Source organism: Halichoerus grypus, chromosome 6 (assembly GCF_964656455.1).
Source record: "Halichoerus grypus chromosome 6, mHalGry1.hap1.1, whole genome shotgun sequence".
Taxonomy (NCBI): domain Eukaryota; kingdom Metazoa; phylum Chordata; class Mammalia; order Carnivora; family Phocidae; genus Halichoerus; species Halichoerus grypus.
The window spans coordinates 79,089,638-79,107,350 of record NC_135717.1 but is presented as its reverse complement, the minus strand read 5'-3'; the positions used below and the strand labels follow the sequence as shown (position 1 = coordinate 79,107,350).

The 17,713-nt window shown below is 57.7% G+C and overlaps 2 protein-coding genes across 8 annotated transcripts; one reads left to right on the top strand and one right to left on the bottom strand.

Moving 5' to 3' along the window:
* Nucleotides 1-4: 4 nt before the first annotated feature.
* Nucleotides 5-16,948, bottom strand: WASHC1 (WASH complex subunit 1). 7 transcript variants are annotated; one of them, XM_078075467.1, is made up of 13 exons: nt 14,704-14,833; nt 14,027-14,201; nt 13,031-13,184; nt 12,374-12,462; nt 4,024-4,135; nt 3,682-3,828; nt 3,379-3,515; nt 2,991-3,126; nt 2,583-2,784; nt 2,325-2,492; nt 1,425-1,583; nt 514-582; nt 5-356 (listed from the first exon to the last, which is right to left on the bottom strand). In XM_078075467.1, exons 2-13 carry the CDS (start codon nt 14,191-14,193, stop codon nt 217-219), a joined length of 1,680 nt encoding a protein of 559 aa, XP_077931593.1. In that variant the 5' UTR covers nt 14,194-14,201; nt 14,704-14,833; the 3' UTR covers nt 5-216. The 7 variants fall into 7 exon arrangements, with proteins under 7 accessions (XP_077931593.1, XP_035948325.1, XP_077931594.1 ...); XM_036092432.2 differs by lacking the exons at nt 14,027-14,201; nt 14,704-14,833 and adding an exon at nt 15,806-15,929; XM_078075468.1 differs by lacking the exon at nt 14,704-14,833 and having other exon boundaries at nt 14,027-14,223.
* On the top strand, nt 15,846-17,356 carry LOC118535811 (uncharacterized). The gene is made up of 3 exons (XM_078074147.1): nt 15,846-15,859; nt 15,951-16,888; nt 17,002-17,356. The coding sequence occupies exons 1-3, from the start codon at nt 15,846-15,848 to the stop codon at nt 17,064-17,066; spliced, it is 1,017 nt and encodes a 338-aa protein (XP_077930273.1). The 3' UTR covers nt 17,067-17,356.
* The last annotated feature ends 357 nt before the right edge of the window (nt 17,357-17,713 follow it).

Below are 17,713 nucleotides of genomic sequence, written 5' to 3'. Positions count from 1 at the left end.
ACTGTTGTATTGATTCATGTATTTATTTTAGTCTGTGGCTGGAGGAGAGCACAAGGGCTCCCCCCTCCCAGCCCCTTGGCCTCAGAAGCTGGCCACCTCGCTCCTTGAAGAAGGTGCAGGCACAGGCCTGGGACAGTCCTCCATGATCCCCGCTGCTCCACGGGCAGCTTGTCGCGGCCGTGTGCACGTCCCGGCGGGGAAGGAGGGGCTGAGCCCCTAGGATTCCCAGTCGTCCTCCTCCTCCTCTCCAGGTGGCTGCTGTGGCGGGGGCAGGGGTGGGATGGAGTCTGACATTCGGGCGAAGGCTCCTCCCGGCCCCTCACTGGCCCCTGTCGCAGGTCCTTTCCCAGAGATACCTGGGAGGGGGGGTGGAGGGTGAGGGGGGTTAGTTTGGGATACCAGTTCACCCAGCTGCTAGACACTTAAAAACAGGAAGGAAGAGGCAGAAGGTGCAGGATACAAAATACCCTGAGGCTCCCAGCCCAGGGAGGGCAGCCAGGCTCTGCTTCCTACCTTTACGCCTCATGACTAGCTTGTTAAAGAGATCCGACATCAGGTCCCCACCTTGGCTTGTGGCTCTCACTGTGGCAGGAAAAAGTCACGGGTCAGATGAGGGGACCAAGGACAAAATCTGCCCCTGGAGTGACCTCCTCAGGGTTTGGTCGTATTTCTCTTTTTGCTCACTATCCACACCTGCCAGCCAGCGCCCCCACCCCCACCCCCCCGCTGCCACTGCATCACGGCCAACTCTTGGAGCTGCCGGCCATCAGTGGGGCCAGCACTGGGGCACTATTAAACTGGCTGTGAGACAAAGCAGGGAGGTAGGAGGGGCCCCGTTGTATGGACGAGGAAACCAGCCCAGAGACGATGGGCAGTTTGCCTGAGGTCAGAGCGCAAAGCTCAGAAACCTAGCTGGAACTCAACTTCGGGACTCCAGGGCACTGTGGCTTTGGGCCCAGGTGTTCTGTTCGTGCTGCATTTAGGATGCCCAGCACGCCTAACCTGCAGCCTCGAGAGGCTTGGAGAAGCGGGACTGAGCTAACCCTTCAGGTCCGCAGTCTCTACAGCAGCTCAGGTCCCCACCCATGTCCTGGGACAGCTCCTGGCAGAATCTAAGAAAATGCTCTGTTATAGTTTGAGCGGGGTTGAGGCTCTGTCTCCTATTAGTTTAGAGAGGAAGGTTCTAAGCAGGCTACAAAACCGGGAAGGAACCCATAGCCCAAACAGGAAGGGTGGGAATGTTAGGGATGGCCGCCCAGGGCTTCCTGCAGACAGCCTGGGGAAAGCATGGGGCAGGTGCGCTGGGTGCTGCCCCTCTGACCTTTGGGGTGGGCAGAGAGCACCCTGTTGGGAGTCTGGTGGAGGCTACAGAAGGTGGCCCTTTCCTTAGAGCCCCCCTCCCGGAGTGGGCTGAGGATCCTCACCTTGTTCCTGCTCCTTCTGTTTCTTCTTCTCCAGCTTGCGCTCTTTGACGCTGCGGAGCTTGGCCTTGCCGATGCCCCCAGCCTGGCGGATGGACTCCAGCAGAGTGGCCCGGCCACTGGAGGGGTCCACCACTTCCTTGGGAGCTCCCTGGACTGTAGCTGGATGTGAGGGCAGGGTGTGAGGAAGAGGGCTGCTCAGGCAGGCCACGCTGCGGGACAGCCTTGCCCAGCCTGAGGTTCTGGGGGTCCAGAGGCTTCCCCTCAAGTCTGGCTGTGAGAACGGGCTCTTCCTCTTGAAAAAGGAAGCCAGTGGGTGAAGCCGAGCCCTGGGAGACCGTCCACAGCCCGGATGCTGCCTGCATCTGCCTGAGCTCAGCAAGTCCTATGTCTAGGCACCCCAGGTCCCTCTCCAACGCCACCTGGGCCAGCGCAGAGGTGGGTTGTGGGAATCTGCTGCTGTGCAGACAGTGTCTGAACTTGACACATGAGCCAACATGGGGTTTTTGTGCCGCCTCTGGGTGCTGGAGATAGACCAGGAGATGTCCTGCTAAAACTGAAATCCTGCAATTTAAGGATACGGATATTTTGTTGCTGAAGCTTTCTACTGTTTTCAGTAGCCGCCCTTTTCCCACTGGTGTAAGTGGGAATGGGGGACCACAGCTCCACCTGTCCACGTCCAGGCTCCCTGTGCCCTAGAGATGAGAATTCTGGGGGGCTACAGTTTGAAAGCCACTATTTCATGAACCCAGTGGAACAAGATTTTGAAATTAGAACTTTTCTAGAATTTATGGTCACATAAACCTACAGGAAACCCTTCAGAGATCCAGAAATTAGAGGCACCCTCAAAGAGCACACGCCCCCTCACCCTGACCCCTCCGTGAACCCTGGTGCTGCTCTTACCTAAAGGAGACACGCCACCACTGCTGTCGTCCTCCCTGGCACCTTGGCCCGGGGAGGCCACGGGCTGGGGTGGGGGTGGGGGAGCGCTGACCAGCACAGCCGGAGCTGGGGGAGGCGGAGGCGGCGGCGGTGGCGGGGGGGGTGCTGTTAGCACCCCATCTTCTGGGTCTGAAACAGAAGTGTGGGAAAGTGTGAGGCGCCTAGGAAAGCAAGTGGCCAAGTGAGAGAGTTCTTGCCCAACTCCTACTCTCAGCTCACCCGGCCGGAAAGTCTCGGCCACCTCTGTGTGGAAGGCGGGCAGCTCTGGAATGGTGCCAGGGGCGGAGGGGGCAATGCCGGGGCCCAGGTCAGCACTGTACATGAGGTCATCGGCGATGCCTGGCAGGTCGGGCAGGTAGGATGGCACGTCAATCTCAGGAACTTGGCCCAGGTCAGGCACATAGAAGTAGTTCTCTGGAACCTGCAGGATTAGGTGGGGGGCACGGGTGGGGGCTGAAGGGGGCTTGGGCCCTGCAGGTTGACCTTGGGGCAGTGAGCAGGACCTCGTGCATACCCATGTGCAGCAGGGTGGGAGCAGGGGCTCAACGGACCCGTCACCTAGGGGACGCTGGCGGGCCACGCTGCTTGTCCGCTCCAGCCCCCCCCACAGGCACCATCCGGCTCTACCTGTTGCTCCAGCTGCCCCCTCTTGCTGATGGACAAAGGTGCATCGAACAGCTTCTCCTCCGTCTCCACCCCCAGCGTCACGTGGGTCTTTGTTACAGCACCAGCCAGGGGGTCCAGGAAGACATACTTTTTGTACCTACAGAGGTGGGGTGGGTGTCGGGCAGTCCATCTGCTCAAGGCCCATGGTCCTGACCCAGCTTTCCTACTTCATCAGGGCCACAGTTAGTCTGTACTGGGGACTCCGAGGCCTCACAAGGTCAATCAAGCTGCTCGGCTCCGGGCTGCGCAGCCTGCAGACTTCTGCACCAGAGTCTGATGCCCCCCGGGCCCCCACGAAGCCAGGCCAGGCCACCCAGCCGCCCTCCCAGGGCCCTGCCGTGTGCCGTACAGGTTCTCAGTGGTGTTGAACAACAGCAAAGAGCTGACGGAGCTGATGTTGCTGGGAAGGCCCCCGAGCCCCTCCTCGGCCTCGTCCTCAGGCTCTGGCTTGGTATTCACACACACGGGGAAGTATTTCAGCTTCTCCTGGCAGGGGCCGGGGTGGTAACACATGCATGGTGGGCTTCGGGGCCAGGCCAAAGTGACCACCCATCCCAGTCCAAATCCTCTTAGGGAACAGAACCCTCAGTTCCTCCCCGACAGCCAGGGCCACCTCTGGTCACCCCCCATTAAGTGTGTGAGCCCATGAGACCTGTAGGGCCCACTCGTCCAGGGGGCGGTGCTTGCTCTGGATCCTGTGGCGGGGGCGTCTCTGCAGGCCAGGGTCCTGGGCACCCGTGAAGATGGAGCCATACTCCTGTAGGCGCTCTGGCGCCGGGTACTTGGCACTGGAGAACACCTATGGACACATGGAGTCCGAGGTGCTCCAGAGAGTCTAGGGTGGGGGGAGGTGGTTTGAGCAGAAGGAAGGCTTGAGGTGTGGCTGGGCAAGGCGGGCAGGGACCTGGGCAACGTCAGGAGCATGAGGAGGTAACAGGGATGGGATTTCTGGGACTGCCTGCCAGCCACGGGGACTCAGGGCCACACGGTCTACCTTGATTGCCTTCTTGCTGCCCTTGATCTTCTCAATCTTGGCCTGGGCCAAGGAGACCCTCTCTCCAATGGCCTGTAGCTGCTTCCGGCTGAGCTCTACTCGCTGAGAGATCCTGCCATGGGAAAAAAAACAAAAACACAGGGGCTGAGGGCTGCTCCCCAAGCCCCTGCAGTCTCCTGCAACCCTGCTTCTATCTGCAAACTTGCAAAGCTAAGGGCTTCGGCAAGAGCCCTTAAAATACAGTGTTACCTGCTTGTCACGACTGACCTTGAACTGTCCAGGTGACCTCTGCAGGGTCTCTAACCTGAAGGGTCTAGAAATGAGCTCTACCAAGTTCTTGGAGCTCTGGGTAGGAATGGGCAATCACCCTGGCCCCAAGGTGGTACCCGGATGTGCTACCTGTCGGGGACAGGGCCCCTGCCTCCAGGAGTTTACAGCCTCAAGCAGGGGCAAGCAGAGAGAAAATCGTCATGACTCCTGTACCTACTCGCCTACTTCCAGATGAGGAGACTGGAGCTCCCAAGGAGGAGGGTCGGGCAAAGCTGGGTCTAAATCAAGTCCCAGACCCAATCACGGGGAACTGCCCTGACACATAATAAATGGCTCACGTGCAAATCCAAAGTCCTCACCATGGTTCTGGTGGCTGTGGTCAGAGCGCTCGCTCGGGGTGCAGCAGGCCCCAGTGACACCGGTGTCCTGCTCTTCCCCGAATGTGCCAAATGTATTACCGTGTGGCCTCTGCCTCAAATGGAGTGCCGTCCCTGCAGACACCCACGGGGCTGGCTGCGTCACGGGCACGCTCCTCACTGAAGCCTTCCCGCCCACCGACTCTAAACATGCACCTGTTACTTTCCGACCCCCTTCCACACAGAGCCACTTGACATGCATCTATTGCCTATCTGTGCTCCGAGGGGGTGAGGGTTCGGCTTTGTTCCCACTGTTTTCCCAGCGCTGGCACCTGGAGAGGCTCCCTGAATGGCTAACACCCACGTGCCCTAAACGTAAATGCGCAGGAGCCTCACGCTGTCCCACATTACTGAGCAACGGCAAGGGCCTTCTCCCTGCAGAGTTGACTGGCTAAACAGGGGTCAGGGCATCCTCCTCCCAATCGCTCCCCCGCCTGCAAGAACACCAGCCCCTGCCCGTGGCCGCCACGCTTCACATTCAGAGAGGGCGCACGTCGGCACTCACCTGGCAGGAGGGAGCACGCAACTGAGAAAGAGGCAGAGCCGCGATTGCAAATTTACGGGGAAAAGGCAGAAGCCGCAGTGGATAGCAGAGGGGCCCCACGGTCTCTGGGGTCAGAGACGATGCACCCAGGGAACGCCAGGACTTCCTTAAAGGTTGAACGGCCAAGGCTCTGGACCAATCTTCCTAAATCAAACCCCACCAACTCTAGAGGATTCTGGTCCCCCAGAGAACCCGCCAGATCAGCCAATTTCACAGCCCAGGGGTCTCGGTTCCCTGCAGTCTCCCTGCTTACTCCTGGCTCCTTATGTGCAGGGGGCTCAGTGAGGTGGGGGGCTGAGGTACAAGCAGGTACCCAAAGCAGCTTAGTCTTCCTGGCAGACTGCGCTGAGTGGGTGGCAAAGGAGAGAGAGAACAGAGGGCCGAGTTTCCTTCCAGTGAGAGAACGTAGAACCAGACTTGCATGAGCTCCATCTCTTCTGGCAGGAAGAAAGGTCTCCATGTGCTGAGAAAGGGTACTCACGCGCAAGCTACCTCCTCCAGCTCCCAGCCCGACTACATTCTGCCCCCGGGGTGCGGAAGCCACCTCAGTGGTTATATGACGACTTGGCCTGAAGTCAACGTGGAGAGTGGGAGGGACAGCAGAACTAGAGAGGGACAAAGGCTATTCTGTTCCGCTTCTTCCATCAAGGAGAGAAGGACTGATCTCTCTAAGTTGCAAACATAAAGCTTAACCATAAACTCTGGCGAAGTTCCAGAATGGATTATTAAATCGAAGGTCTGTAAGCACTTCGAAGAGAAAGAGGTAGATCCCAGGGGCCAGCATTGTTCTAAAATCACAGCATTTCTTTTTTTGACAGGCTCATTAGACTGGTGTATCAGGGGAAAACCTTAAACACAGTGCACCTTCAGTCAGCAAGGATTCTGACAGCTTCTCACAAAATCCTGTGGACAAGATGGAGCTATGGGGGTTGGAGGAGAGCACACTTAGGAAAAATCAGAGCCAGATGAGCAACAGCACCCAAAGGGCACCGCTGAAGAACGGACTGATTTCAGCCTTGCACAAAGGTCTCTGGCAGAGCCCCATTCAGCCCACGAAACCCTGGGTTAGTAAACTGGGGATATCGAACGGTGGAGGGTCAAAACGGTCTGCATGGGGAATCAAGACTCAAATAATCTTGAGGGCCTGAAGGATGGACTGCAATCAACAAGATGAAATTGACAAGGGATGAAGTCCAGCATTTAGGTGTGAAAAGTCCAGTGCACAAACACAGAAGGAGGGCTAGCAAGGCCTGAGGTTTTGGTTAACTAGAGCTCAGTGTGAGCTAAAAGTGTGTTAAGCAGCTTGAGAAGGAAATGGGATTTTGGGGCACACAGCTCCTTGTCCCTCCTCCCTTCTTTCAGTAAACAGGGGACATCCACTCTCTTGGGGGCACTAGAGAGAAAACAGACCCCAGATTAATGAGCTAATCTGTGCTGGGCACCAACCTCTCCACAGCGGCATCCCCTTTAAACTGGATCCACATTTTAAGAGGACTCTGAATTCCTTCTAGACTAACTCTAAGGTCTGTCTTCACTGCTGTGTCTCTGGCACCTGGGACTGTGCCTGACATGTAACAAATACCGGCTGAATGTAAAATGACGAGTTCAAGAACGTCCAAAGGAGGGTGATGAGGATGGTGAGGAAGGAGCCACTCACGTCCTACAAAGACGACTGAAGGGTGTTCTGGCTACAGGGGAGGTGACTTAGACAACATGGTAATTCCCTCCATATGTCAAAACCAACACAGTGCTGGCAGGTGGAAAAGCGATTGCTACTTATTCTGTCGCCCCAGCAGGCTGCATGAGGACCAGTGCGTGGAGTTACAAGGAAGTAGATCTTGGCTCTGCACAAGGAGAACTTTCTAGTAAACTTTCTTTCTAGGAGAGCTTTGCAAATCAGATTCCAGCAGGATGAGCACCTGTCAGGAATGCTCCAAGGGAGGCTGCTGTGGGCGGCAGGGGAAAGAAGAGAGGATTTCCAGGGTTCTCCAGGAGCCCACCAGTCAAGTAACGGCCTGCTTGTTGACAAAGCCCCCAGCCAGTCCAGTCTCCCACAGGGGGGAGCCGCGGTGCTGAGAGCGCAGAGCACGGGTGAAAGGACAGGCAGTGGCAGTGCCAGAGGCGGCAGCAGGAAGGACCGGCAGGCCACATGCGGCTGGGACAGAGCGCCACGACCGACCAGCAGTGTCCTCCACGCGGGTGGGGGAACAGCGGCAAGAGGGCGATCTGTCTGTCGTTCCTCACCTACGCCCCCTGGCTTGGTGGTCTGCTTCAAGGCAGGTCAGTTTCCAAGCTTATCACTGAAGCCAAGTCCCCAAAACCCGTTTGCCCAGACCCCAGGGCCGCCTCTGTGGGCGTCAGGAATGGAACTGGCTCAGTCTGCTCAGAGCCTGGGACGGAGATGAATCAGGGAGCACACATCCCCCAGGGAGATAAGTGACTAGTGTGCCCCACAAACCTGGCTCTAACATCTACTTAGCAGCAGTGCGACCTTGAGCAAGTCACTGAACTGGCCTATGCCTCGGGCCTCTTCAGCTGCAACACAGGGACGGGGCTTCTATACCATGGAATTACTGTAAAGGTTAGAATGAGCAACTGTGTGCCCAGTGTTCCCGTACTAGCAGATGGGTCCTCAGTGCTATTACTACCCACAAGGTTGGGGGGGGGGGATGAAGGGCTCCAGGCGCTCAGAGGAAAGCAAGAAGAGGCGGGGCTGAGCAGACATGGGGGAGGACGGTCCAGGCCGAGGAGGCAGGCACTTCACAGGGAACACCATGGAGGCAGAGGACAGGGCTACCGGAAGCGGCTCCTGCGGGGGAGGCCCTCCCCCAAGCCCCACAGGGACCACTGCTTGGGCTCTGGGGGCCCCACCTCCCATGCTGACCCCCCCACTCCCTCACAGCCACAGCCCCCCTGCAATCAGCACCCCTGCACGCCTTCCCACCTGCCCACAGAGGCTGCTGGGGAGGAGGGAGCACCAGCCTCTCCTTGGCCTTGCGGAGCCTGAACCTGCCCGGGCCTTCCCTCCTCCGCTCCCGCTGCTGAGGAATGCTGTGCTAATCATGCAGGCAGCTGACCAAGTGCTTCCTAACCTTGGGAGTCACCAGGTGCCAATCGGCGGCGGAGGGAGAAGGGGGGGAGGGGAGGCAGCGGGGAGAGGATAGCAAGGGCGGGGAGGGAAACGAGGAAAAGAAGGGAGGAAGGAGGGGTTGGAAAGACAAAGGAGAGGAAGGGGAAAAGCTTGGCAGAGAAAAGGAATCCTTCCCCAGGCGGCGGCTTCCCCGCCACATGAGGGATGACGGGAAAGGCAAGTGACGGCACCCCAACTTCCACACACGGAAGCTGTCCAGCTCCTCTTCCCTCCGCCCCTCCAGGCCCCTCTGCCTCGGCATCTAAGTCATGTGAAGCAGGTGATGTCTCTGGGCGGCTATTTTGGGGCCTGGCTTCTCCCAGGTGAGGGAAGGGCGGATGGCCTGGCAGGGAGAGGCGCGGGTCCAGGAGAGCCTGAGAGGCACTTGTCATTCTCTTCAGGCTCCCGGAGGCTCCCGCTGCGGCAGAGCAGGAGGAAGAAGGCCAGCTCCGAATGCTAATTTCCCATGAGCTCCCCTACCTGCCGAACTGGGCACAGGCGCCCCTGGGCTGAGGGGCCTGGGCCTGAAATGGGGGAGCGGTGGGGAGGGGACAGATACCCACCTGTCTCTTCTTTACAAGAGGTTTTCAAGCTGGTGGAATAAGTTTGAGGGGGAAGATTCCAAGCCGGGGTCACTTCCCCCCACAAAAGCCCATGAAAAATGAAAAGCCCACGGGTGTGTGGGTTGCTGCAGGATGGGGGGGGTGGTGGGAGCAGCAGGCGAATAAGGCTGGGTCTAGGCCAGCACCACCCTCGCTAGCCCCGAGCCCTCCCTTTCCTTCATCCTGTTCCCAATCTGTCATCATGTCCTGTCATTATTCCCTCTGAAATGTCTCTTATCCAGCCCTCCCTGCCTGCCGCCCCCCTGGACTGCAGCCTCACCCCTTCCATGCCTTGGCTGCAGCAACAGTTCTCAGTGCGTCCCGGGAAGCCCCTGCCTCCCCTCCTAGCCACTCTGTGATGGCTGCCGGCTCAGCCTTCCCTCAGCCCTCCTGCCGCACCCTTCCCTGCCGCAGAGCCTCCCATGGCTCCCTACAAGGCCCGAATCAAGCGCAAAGCCCTGTCCTGTTAAGGGGAAGCCCTCACGGGCCCTAAGTTACTTACCCTAACTGCTCACTCGCCCCACCATCCGTCCCCCTCCCTCTGCCCTGGCACATTCCCGGAGCACTGCGGAGCACAGAGAGAAGGCAGGGGCCAGCTCCCAAGGGCGCACGATCAGAGGGGGAAGCAAGGCCCGCGGACACAGACAAAGGTGACTCTTCACACCCTGTGGTGCCGTGCAGGAGCTGGATGTATGGGGCAAGCAGCAGCGTCTACACTCCCAGGACGAGAGTCGCCCGTTCAGGCCACCCTCCCCTGGGGAGCCTGGGAGACACCAGGCTCCCATTCAGGCCCCTGAGCCTTTGGCACCCGTTTCTAGAGCCCACCAGAGGCCCTGCACACCCACATTCCTAGCCCTGCCTGACCACGACCTATCCCTCCTACAGCCTGGTCCATGCCCCTCTCCTTCAGGAGGCCTCCCTTGACCATGTGTGGTAGGCAGGCAGGTTTCGTCTCTAGCATCCACTTCTTCCTTACTCAAGTAAGGGCCCCCCTTTCCTTTGGGGAACCCGCTGCTCCCACAGGCTCAGTCCCTGCACTTCAGGTGGGGCTAAAGCCAGGGCTCAGGAGTAATGCACGTTAGGGGGTCTAAGCCCATCAGTGTGTCATGCCCTCTGCCCCTGCAATGGGCTCTGGGATAGACATGAGAACCCAGCCGGGCCAATGGGCCTTCTGAGGAGATGCTGACACAGAGAGTGGCCCTCTTTCCTACAAGACCTGAATGCGAGTGCAGGAGCTCCGGCCCTGCTGGAGAGCAAGGCCTTTCTGGGAATGGGGCGGACGGAGAAGCAGCGAGCTGGATGGAATGGAAGAAGAATCACGTCCTGACGACACCAGTTAAGCCCTGCAACTCCAAATCCTGCTCTACTGATTGGTTACTGTTTGCCTAAACTGGTTTGGGGAGTTCCAGTTCCTACTTACTGTCTCTTTTCTGGATTCCTAGAAGCCGACACAGTTCATGCTACACAATGAAGAATCCATCTAGACTTAGTGTTTCCCCCATTCTAGACTATAAGATCCTTGAGGACAGGAACCAGGTTGCACACATCGTCGGGACCCCTCAGGGTCCAGCAGGCTTGGCACATGGTGGGAGGTCAGTGGAGTGACCAGGCACTGGGCTCCTGAGAGGCACCCTAAGCCCCCTGGCCCATGCCTAGCCGCTCGGAGGGCCCATCACTCACCGCTTTCTCCCAAGAGGTAGATTTCCTGCCCTCTTTTCATTCCATCCCTGGGCACAGGGACATGACACTGTCTACAGGCGCCAAATACCAGGAACGGAAAGGAAAGTACGCTAAAACTCCAGTGCTCCCTTAGACAAAGGCAAGCATACGATCACAGTCCTGGTGAGAAAACGGATTGTTTCTTGCCTCCATTTCAGTCACTGGGCATGGGGAGTCTATCATCTGGGACTGATGGCTCTTAAAGGCCTGGGTCCTCTTGCTAAGGTGTTCCTTGGGCATATTTAGCACAAATACAAGCACGGAAAGGGCACATAACACTCTCCGTACTACTGATAGCAAGTTCATGGGGGGCCACGACGGGCAGCAGAGGATCGGGGCTGACAGTAGTGGGTGAAAAGCAGGAATGTTTCCTGAATGCCTACTAGCTGCCAGGTGCTTTAATTCCTTCCCAAGTTTCAATTTACTTAATCTTCAGCACAATCCTATGAGGAAGGTAGCATCGTTAACACCATCTGATAGATGGGAACACTGAGGCTTAGCGAGATTAAGTAACCTGCTCGAGTTCACAGGGCAAGCCAGTGGGGAAGCCAGACTGGAGGCCCCGCAGGCTGCTCCCACGCCAACCCCTTTCACCACTCGGGGGCATGGCCCCCTGCTTACATTTATAGTCTGGGTAGGCTTGGGCAGGGAGGGGAGTCAGTGGGCACGTCAGAGGCTGAAGAGTAAGACGGTCTGGTGTTTATACCAAGTCTAACCGAAGACAGTGAACCCATTTTCTGCTCCCACTGGGGAAGGCTTCCGGGAGGAGGCCGGCTTCCCGGTGGTGAAGGGGAGGTTGCGCGGTGAAGTAGCTGGGGTTTCCTGGTCTGGGGAGGGTGAGGGGGTGACTTGGACCACGGGAGGACCCCAATCAGACAACGACTTCACACGGGGTGGGATAAAAGGGCCCTGTGAGAAGGCATGGGGTGGGCCCCAGGAAGGAGATCTGAGCCCCATCTCAGGCTTCTTAACAGCCAGAGAAAGACAAAGATCTGTATGCGGGACAAAACCTGGGACCTTTGCAAGGAAACAGCAAACACCATTAACTCATGTTAAATAACCACGGAGTGAAAATCATTATGGCCCAAGGGTTGTGCCAGATGAGCACTGGAAATTCTCCCACTCAAAACCGTCATCACCCCTCGGGCCCTGCCTACCTCGCCGGCCTTGTGACCCCCTCAGCCCCTCACTCCTTGCTCCGGCCACACCGGTTTCCATTCAGGTCCTTTCCACCTCAGGGCTTTAGCTCATGCCCTTCTTTCTTCCTGGAACAGTCTTCTTCTCACAATAACTCCGACTCACCCTTCAATTTCCCCAGACGTGTTTTCCTCACATACGCCTTCCCCGATCCCCGCCCCCCCCAGACCAACTCCTGTAACACCTTATCTCCCCTTCACAGACAGACAGTAGTAATGCCAGAGTCCGGAGCCACAGTACCTGGGCGTGGGCCCCGGCTCTGCCACTCGGGCAAATCGCTTCGCCGTGCCTCAGTTTCCTTATCTACAGAATGGAGAAAACAGCACCTTCTCATCAAGTTGTTCTGAGGGTTAAATGAGTTAACACACTCAGATCCACGGTAGCACACGGTTCATGCTACATGACTATCAGTTTTTACAAAACTATTATAAATAGGTCTTAATCACAATTGTAATGAAAGAACTAATCATGCCTGTGGTTAATCAGAGTCTGTGTCTCCTGCCAGAGTCCAGGCTTCCCCCACTCTCCACAGCAGAGTGTTCCCGAGAAACCTCCGGTAAGCTAAAATGACGTGAAGTGAAGAAGCAATGATCAGTTCATAAAAGTGAGAATCTGCTTCGGATTTCTTCCAGTTAGTGAACCCAGGTACGAATGTCTGGTCTTTCATCAAAGAAAAGTGGCAGAACGTGAACTTTCTGATTGTGGGGGAAAGCTGTATACTCTCCAGTTAGGACAGGGACACGGCCTGACTCCTTGCTATAACTAAAGACAGCAGCATGATGCCTTGCACACAAGTGTTGAATAAATATTCAGGATACGAGTGATATGCAGGAATGAGTGAGGACATAGGCACCCCACCCCCCGCACCCCCGTGGGAGAAGGGCAGGAGTTGGGAGAGGAGCACTACCTCTGGGGCCCATGGATCCACAGGGAACCGGGGGGACTAAGTGGGACAGTAAGCAGTGAGCTCCGACGAGCACTTACGAGAAAGAGCTTCTACGATGGCCTCCTACCTTGGGCCCCCTGGGCACAGGGAAGCCAGCCGAATCACCAAGGTCAGCAAAAGGGCCACAGGGTGCACGCTGACTGCCCAGCCCCTAATCAGGTGCGGGTGGGTGGCAGCACCCACCTGCTGAAGATGTCTCCAGAGACCTTCTGTAGGTACTGCAGGGCGTCCGCCACCTGCTGGATGGCCTCCTCCCGCCGTAGGTCTGGCTGGATGAGGGGCACTGCATAGGTCTGCCCCGCCAACGAGTGCTGGGTCCTCGTGGGAGTCATGGTGCCTGTGGGGGGGAACCAGAGCATGAGGGGCCAGGTGCCGGGAGAAGAGAGCCCTGCCCCCCGCCCCAACTGTCTGCCACAGGCCCAGCCGGTGGAGGCGGGGAGTGGAGGACAGAGCAGTGGGTGGGAGGCCTGGAGCTCCCAGGAGCTGGTACTCTGTTGATGCTCGTGGAGTAAATGAGGGAGGGAAAGTGGTAGCGACAACAGAGACTGAAGAGAAGTGGTCAGAGAAGGTGCTTGCTGCTCGGCTAGGTACCCTTTCCATACATGATCTCATTTCAACCTCCCAAGCCTGGCCGAACAAGAAAGAAAACCTGGCTGCAGAGTTAAAAAGAGGCTGGAAGCAGAGGGATGGATTTGGGGGGTGGGGGGGGGGGATGCCTGTGTCAACTGCCAAATGACACCCAGGTCTAGAGAAGCACAGGAAATGCGGGCTCCTGGGTTCTTCTCACTTTGACCCCAAGGAACTCAGGACCTATTCCTGAGACAGGCTAGGCAGTGGCTGGTGAGTCGGCATATGCCAGGGTCTGGGCTCTGCTCTCCCAGGCTATGGCTAAGGGGGGCCAGGAGGAAGGAGGGGCATGCGGGGGTGGGGGCCAAGAAGGGAAAACACTCCTTCCAATTGCAAGATGAGGGCAGAGTCTATTTATACTGGGCTTAGTTCACTCGGCTCCCTGGTGCCACTGAAGCAGCAGTCACGCCGCAGACGGCACTGATTGGATTGGCAAGAGACGTACCGGGCAGAATATTAAGGCACCGGGCCCCTAGAAATAGGCCTAATCACAGCCCCTCAGTAGAAGATGGTGAGGAAGACATTAGTCAGACCTGGCACTGCGCTACAGACCTGTTCTCTTCGGCACCACGGTGGGGCCCGAGTGCAACAGAGGTGGAGGTGGGGCAGGGTAAGTGCGGCAGGGAGGGCTGAGGAGGCTTCACGTGGGCTTCGAGAACGGTGTGACTTTGGGTAAGTCGCCTGCCTTCTCTGAATCTCCGATTCTTCCCATTTCCCATTCTGCAGACTGAGAATGACACCACTCTCTAAGATGCGGTTATTCCCAACGCAGCACACCATCTTCTCCAAGCCGGAACTTACTCCTTTGCTCCCTCTGCTGGCTTCCCCAGCCCTTCCTTCTACCCCGGCCTCCTTACCCGTTCTCCTACCCGGCCACACTGGGACTCCTCAAGATCTGAAATGACCAGTCTGCTCTTCCACTTCTTCTCGGGCAGTGACATCCTCAGCTTCCCAGACCTGAAGCTGCCTAGAATCCTCATCAGGGCCGGGGAGTTACTCCTCGCCTCCCCACTTCTCTTCCCTCCTATCAAATGGCCAAAGTGGGGCCAGCTGACGCCTAACCCAGGAACCCAACCCTCTGAGACCACCACACTCCTTTCAAGAAGCCCCCCCATTTATATTCATATTGATGCAAACTTGCTGGCCTCTCTAACTTAATTCTGTACCTCAGTTTTCCCATCTGTAAGCTCAGGACAGGGTAAAAGGTATAAGATACTCTCTGTGCACACCTTGAGATGCATTCCTTGTAAGTTACCCCAACTGCGTGTGTATGTGCACAGAAGGGGGTCGTACAGGAACAAATCTCAACAAGGAAGTAGCAGGTCCATTCAAGAATTAAGAGACTGAGTACAGCTGGTTAGTGGTTTACTTCTCCCTTTTAAAAAAATTTTTTTTTAAAGATTTTATTTATTTGACAGAGGAAGACACAGTGAGAGAGGGAACACAAGCAGGGGTAGTGGGAGAGGGAGAAGCAGGCTTCCTGCCGAGCAGGGAGCCCGATGCGGGGCTCGATCCCAGGACCCCGGGATCATGACCTGAGCCGAAGGCAGACGCTTAACGGCTGAGCCACCCAGGCGCCCCTGGTTTACTCCTTCTGTCTCCAAACATCTATGGATCAACTATTAGATGCCGGCCAGGACCATAACAAAGATGAATTGGATACTATGCTCGACATAGAGACTACCTCAAAAACAACAGGACATGATAAGTGCTCTAATTCAGCCACAATACAGTGCTAGGGAAGAAGCACCGAGGAAGGAGTGATCGATCCCTCCAGAGGTTACGGGAGTCAGCAAAAGCCTCTCAGCAGAAATCGCATCTCCCTATTGGGAGAGCATTGGGGAGAGCATTCCAGGTAGAAGGACTTGAACAAAGGCGTGTAGGGAACGGCAAGTGGTCTTGAGGGCTAAGGGTATAACTATCCTTGGGCCATTAGCAGGAAAAAATAAAGCAGCCAGATTGTGATAAACACTGCGAACCGCCGTAAGAAGTTTGCTCTGAAGCCCTTAGGCCCCATCTGTCCGATATGGTAGCCTCTGGCTGCATGTGGCCTGCGCGAGTGGAGGTGTAGTGTAAGTACAAAACGGACACCGCATTTCAAAGACTTAGTAGGAAAAAAAATGTAGAATATCCCGTTAAAATGTTTATATTGATTACAGGCTGAAATGACCATATTTTAGATACACAGGGTTAAAGAAAATCTATTACTAAATCGATTTCACCTGTTTCTTTTTACTTGTAAATGTGGGGCTCACATCATATTTCTATTTGATGCCACGACCTTACAGATCTAGTAAAAACCATGGACCTATCCAGAAAATGAACAGACACCATACGCGCCTGCCAGGGCTGTTTATCATCTCGGAAGTGCATGGAATCCTTCCGGCAAACCACGCAGCGCCCAGGGTCGTCAGCCCAGGTTACCAGCAACGGCGTGGGCAGTCAGGAAGCAGGCGCGGAGAAAGCAGTGAGCGAGAGGTCAACCAAGAGGGGCGGGGGAGGGAAGGGGTCCGAGGATTCAGTTGAGCCCGCTTGCAGGGCCCAGGGCCCAGAGGGGGCAAAGGCACGTGAGGGTCACGGGACCCGGCGGGCCGCGAAAGGAAGGGAGGGCTGGAGCCCGGGGCCCCGAGTCCCGCGGGCCGGCAGGGCCCTCCCGGCGCCCCGGCCCCGGCCTCGGCCTCACGCCGCGGGGCAGAGCGGCTCCCGGGGCGCAGGCGAGCCGGGAGGGGCCCGTCAGACTGGGGGCAGAGGCCCGGCGCCGCTTCCGGGCGGGCGGCGCGCGGGGCGGCGGGGTGGGATGGAAGCCCGGGCGCAGGCCTGTGCGGACGCTGGGCTCGGCGCCGGGCCTCCCGCGGAGGAAGGGGCGCCGCGGCTCCCGGGCCTCGCCGTCCGGCTCCCACCGCCAGGCCCGGCCTCCCGGAGCCCCTCCCTCCCCGCCTCTCCGCGTCCCGCCCCTCCACGTCCCCGCGCCCGGCCCCGCGCCCTCCCCCGGCCCGCCCGCCGCCCGCTCCTCACCTGCGCGCCGCCCGCAACCCGCCGCCCGCCGCTCCGGCCGCCGCGCTTCCGCTGCGCCCGCTCCGCCGGGTCCTGGCGCCGCCGCCGCCGCCGCGCCGCCGCTCCGCCTTTCCGGGCGCTCGGCCGGCCGGCGGAGCTCTGGGTGGCCAGTGGCGGGCCCCGGCGCGGAACCGCTCCCCGCCGCACCCCTCGCGCGTATTGCGGGGCGCCGGGCCGCCGCGAGCCCTCGCCCTTCCCCGCGCCCCGTCTCCTCGCCGCCTTCCGCTCGGGCCCGGCCCCGGGCTGCTCGCCCCCTCCGCCCGTCCACCCCTCAGCGCCGCCCCGGCGCCCGACCCCGGCCGGGTCCCGGAACCGCCCTCCCTCCGCCCGCGCGCGCGCTGCTGCCCGGCTTGGCCTCTGGTGGGCGTGCGGCGGGAGGGGTGATGGTTTCCTGCGTACAGACTTTCTGTTTCTCTCTGCGGTTTCTCTGACCGCGTTGGACTCAGGCTCCTCTGAATCCTCTGCCCAAACAGGCTTCGACCTGCATCGCCAGGCTGTAGCGAGAACCCTGCGAAGTCGCTGTAGCGGAATCCCCTAGCCTCTACGTCAAATCACCCTCCATTTCTGACCACGTGCCTCATCCCCCACGATCCCCCCGCTGCTAGCCCTTCGCCCCGGCTGCCCTCAGCAAGAATCCTGTTGGTCAGCTGAGCAAAGAATTACCTACCCTCCTAGTGACTTTCCATTCACCGCCCCCACCCCCGCCCCGGCCTGCTCCTTGGCTATAAATCCCCACTCGTCCATGCTGTGTTTGCAAGTGACCCTGCTTCTGTACCGAGGTCTCTCCCTCTGTTGCAAAGTCCTGAATAAAATCTCTTTCTACTGCTACTGTGTAGCTCTGGTTTCCTTTGACACGTCAGTTTGGGATGATGAGAAAGTTCTGGAGATTGGTAGTGGTGATGGTTGTACGGCAATGTGAATGTACTTAATGCCACTGAACCCATACACTTAAAAATAGTTAAGATGGTCCATTTATGTTATGCACGGGTTACAATAAGAAATAAAGCCAGGTGGTATTTTTAAAAGACTAAACTAAATATATAAAGGAAGCATCAGTCCAGAGATCCTGCAGCAGTCCCTCCTGAAATCCATTTCTTCGTCTCAAAGTTCTTGGCCCCTGTCTTTTAGGGTTGCCAGATAAAAATACAGAACACCAAGTTAATTTGAATTTGAGATAAAAAATGA

Excerpts from the sequence above, each read along its gene's own strand:
- LOC118535811 (XM_078074147.1), top strand. Across the intron at positions 16,889-17,001 it reads GCTGCCCGGCTTGGCCTCTG|GCTTCGACCTGCATCGCCAG; the intron begins GTGGGCGTGCGG and ends CTGCCCAAACAG.
- WASHC1 (XM_078075467.1), bottom strand. The coding sequence starts at position 14,193 with ATGGGAAATGGGAAGAATCGGAGATTCAGAGAAGGCAGGCGACTTACC. Across the intron at positions 3,829-4,023 it reads GCAGCAAGAAGGCAATCAAG|GTGTTCTCCAGTGCCAAGTA; the intron begins GTAGACCGTGTG and ends ATGTGTCCATAG. Across the intron at positions 583-1,424 it reads ACAGAAGGAGCAGGAACAAG|TGAGAGCCACAAGCCAAGGT; the intron begins GTGAGGATCCTC and ends TTCCTGCCACAG.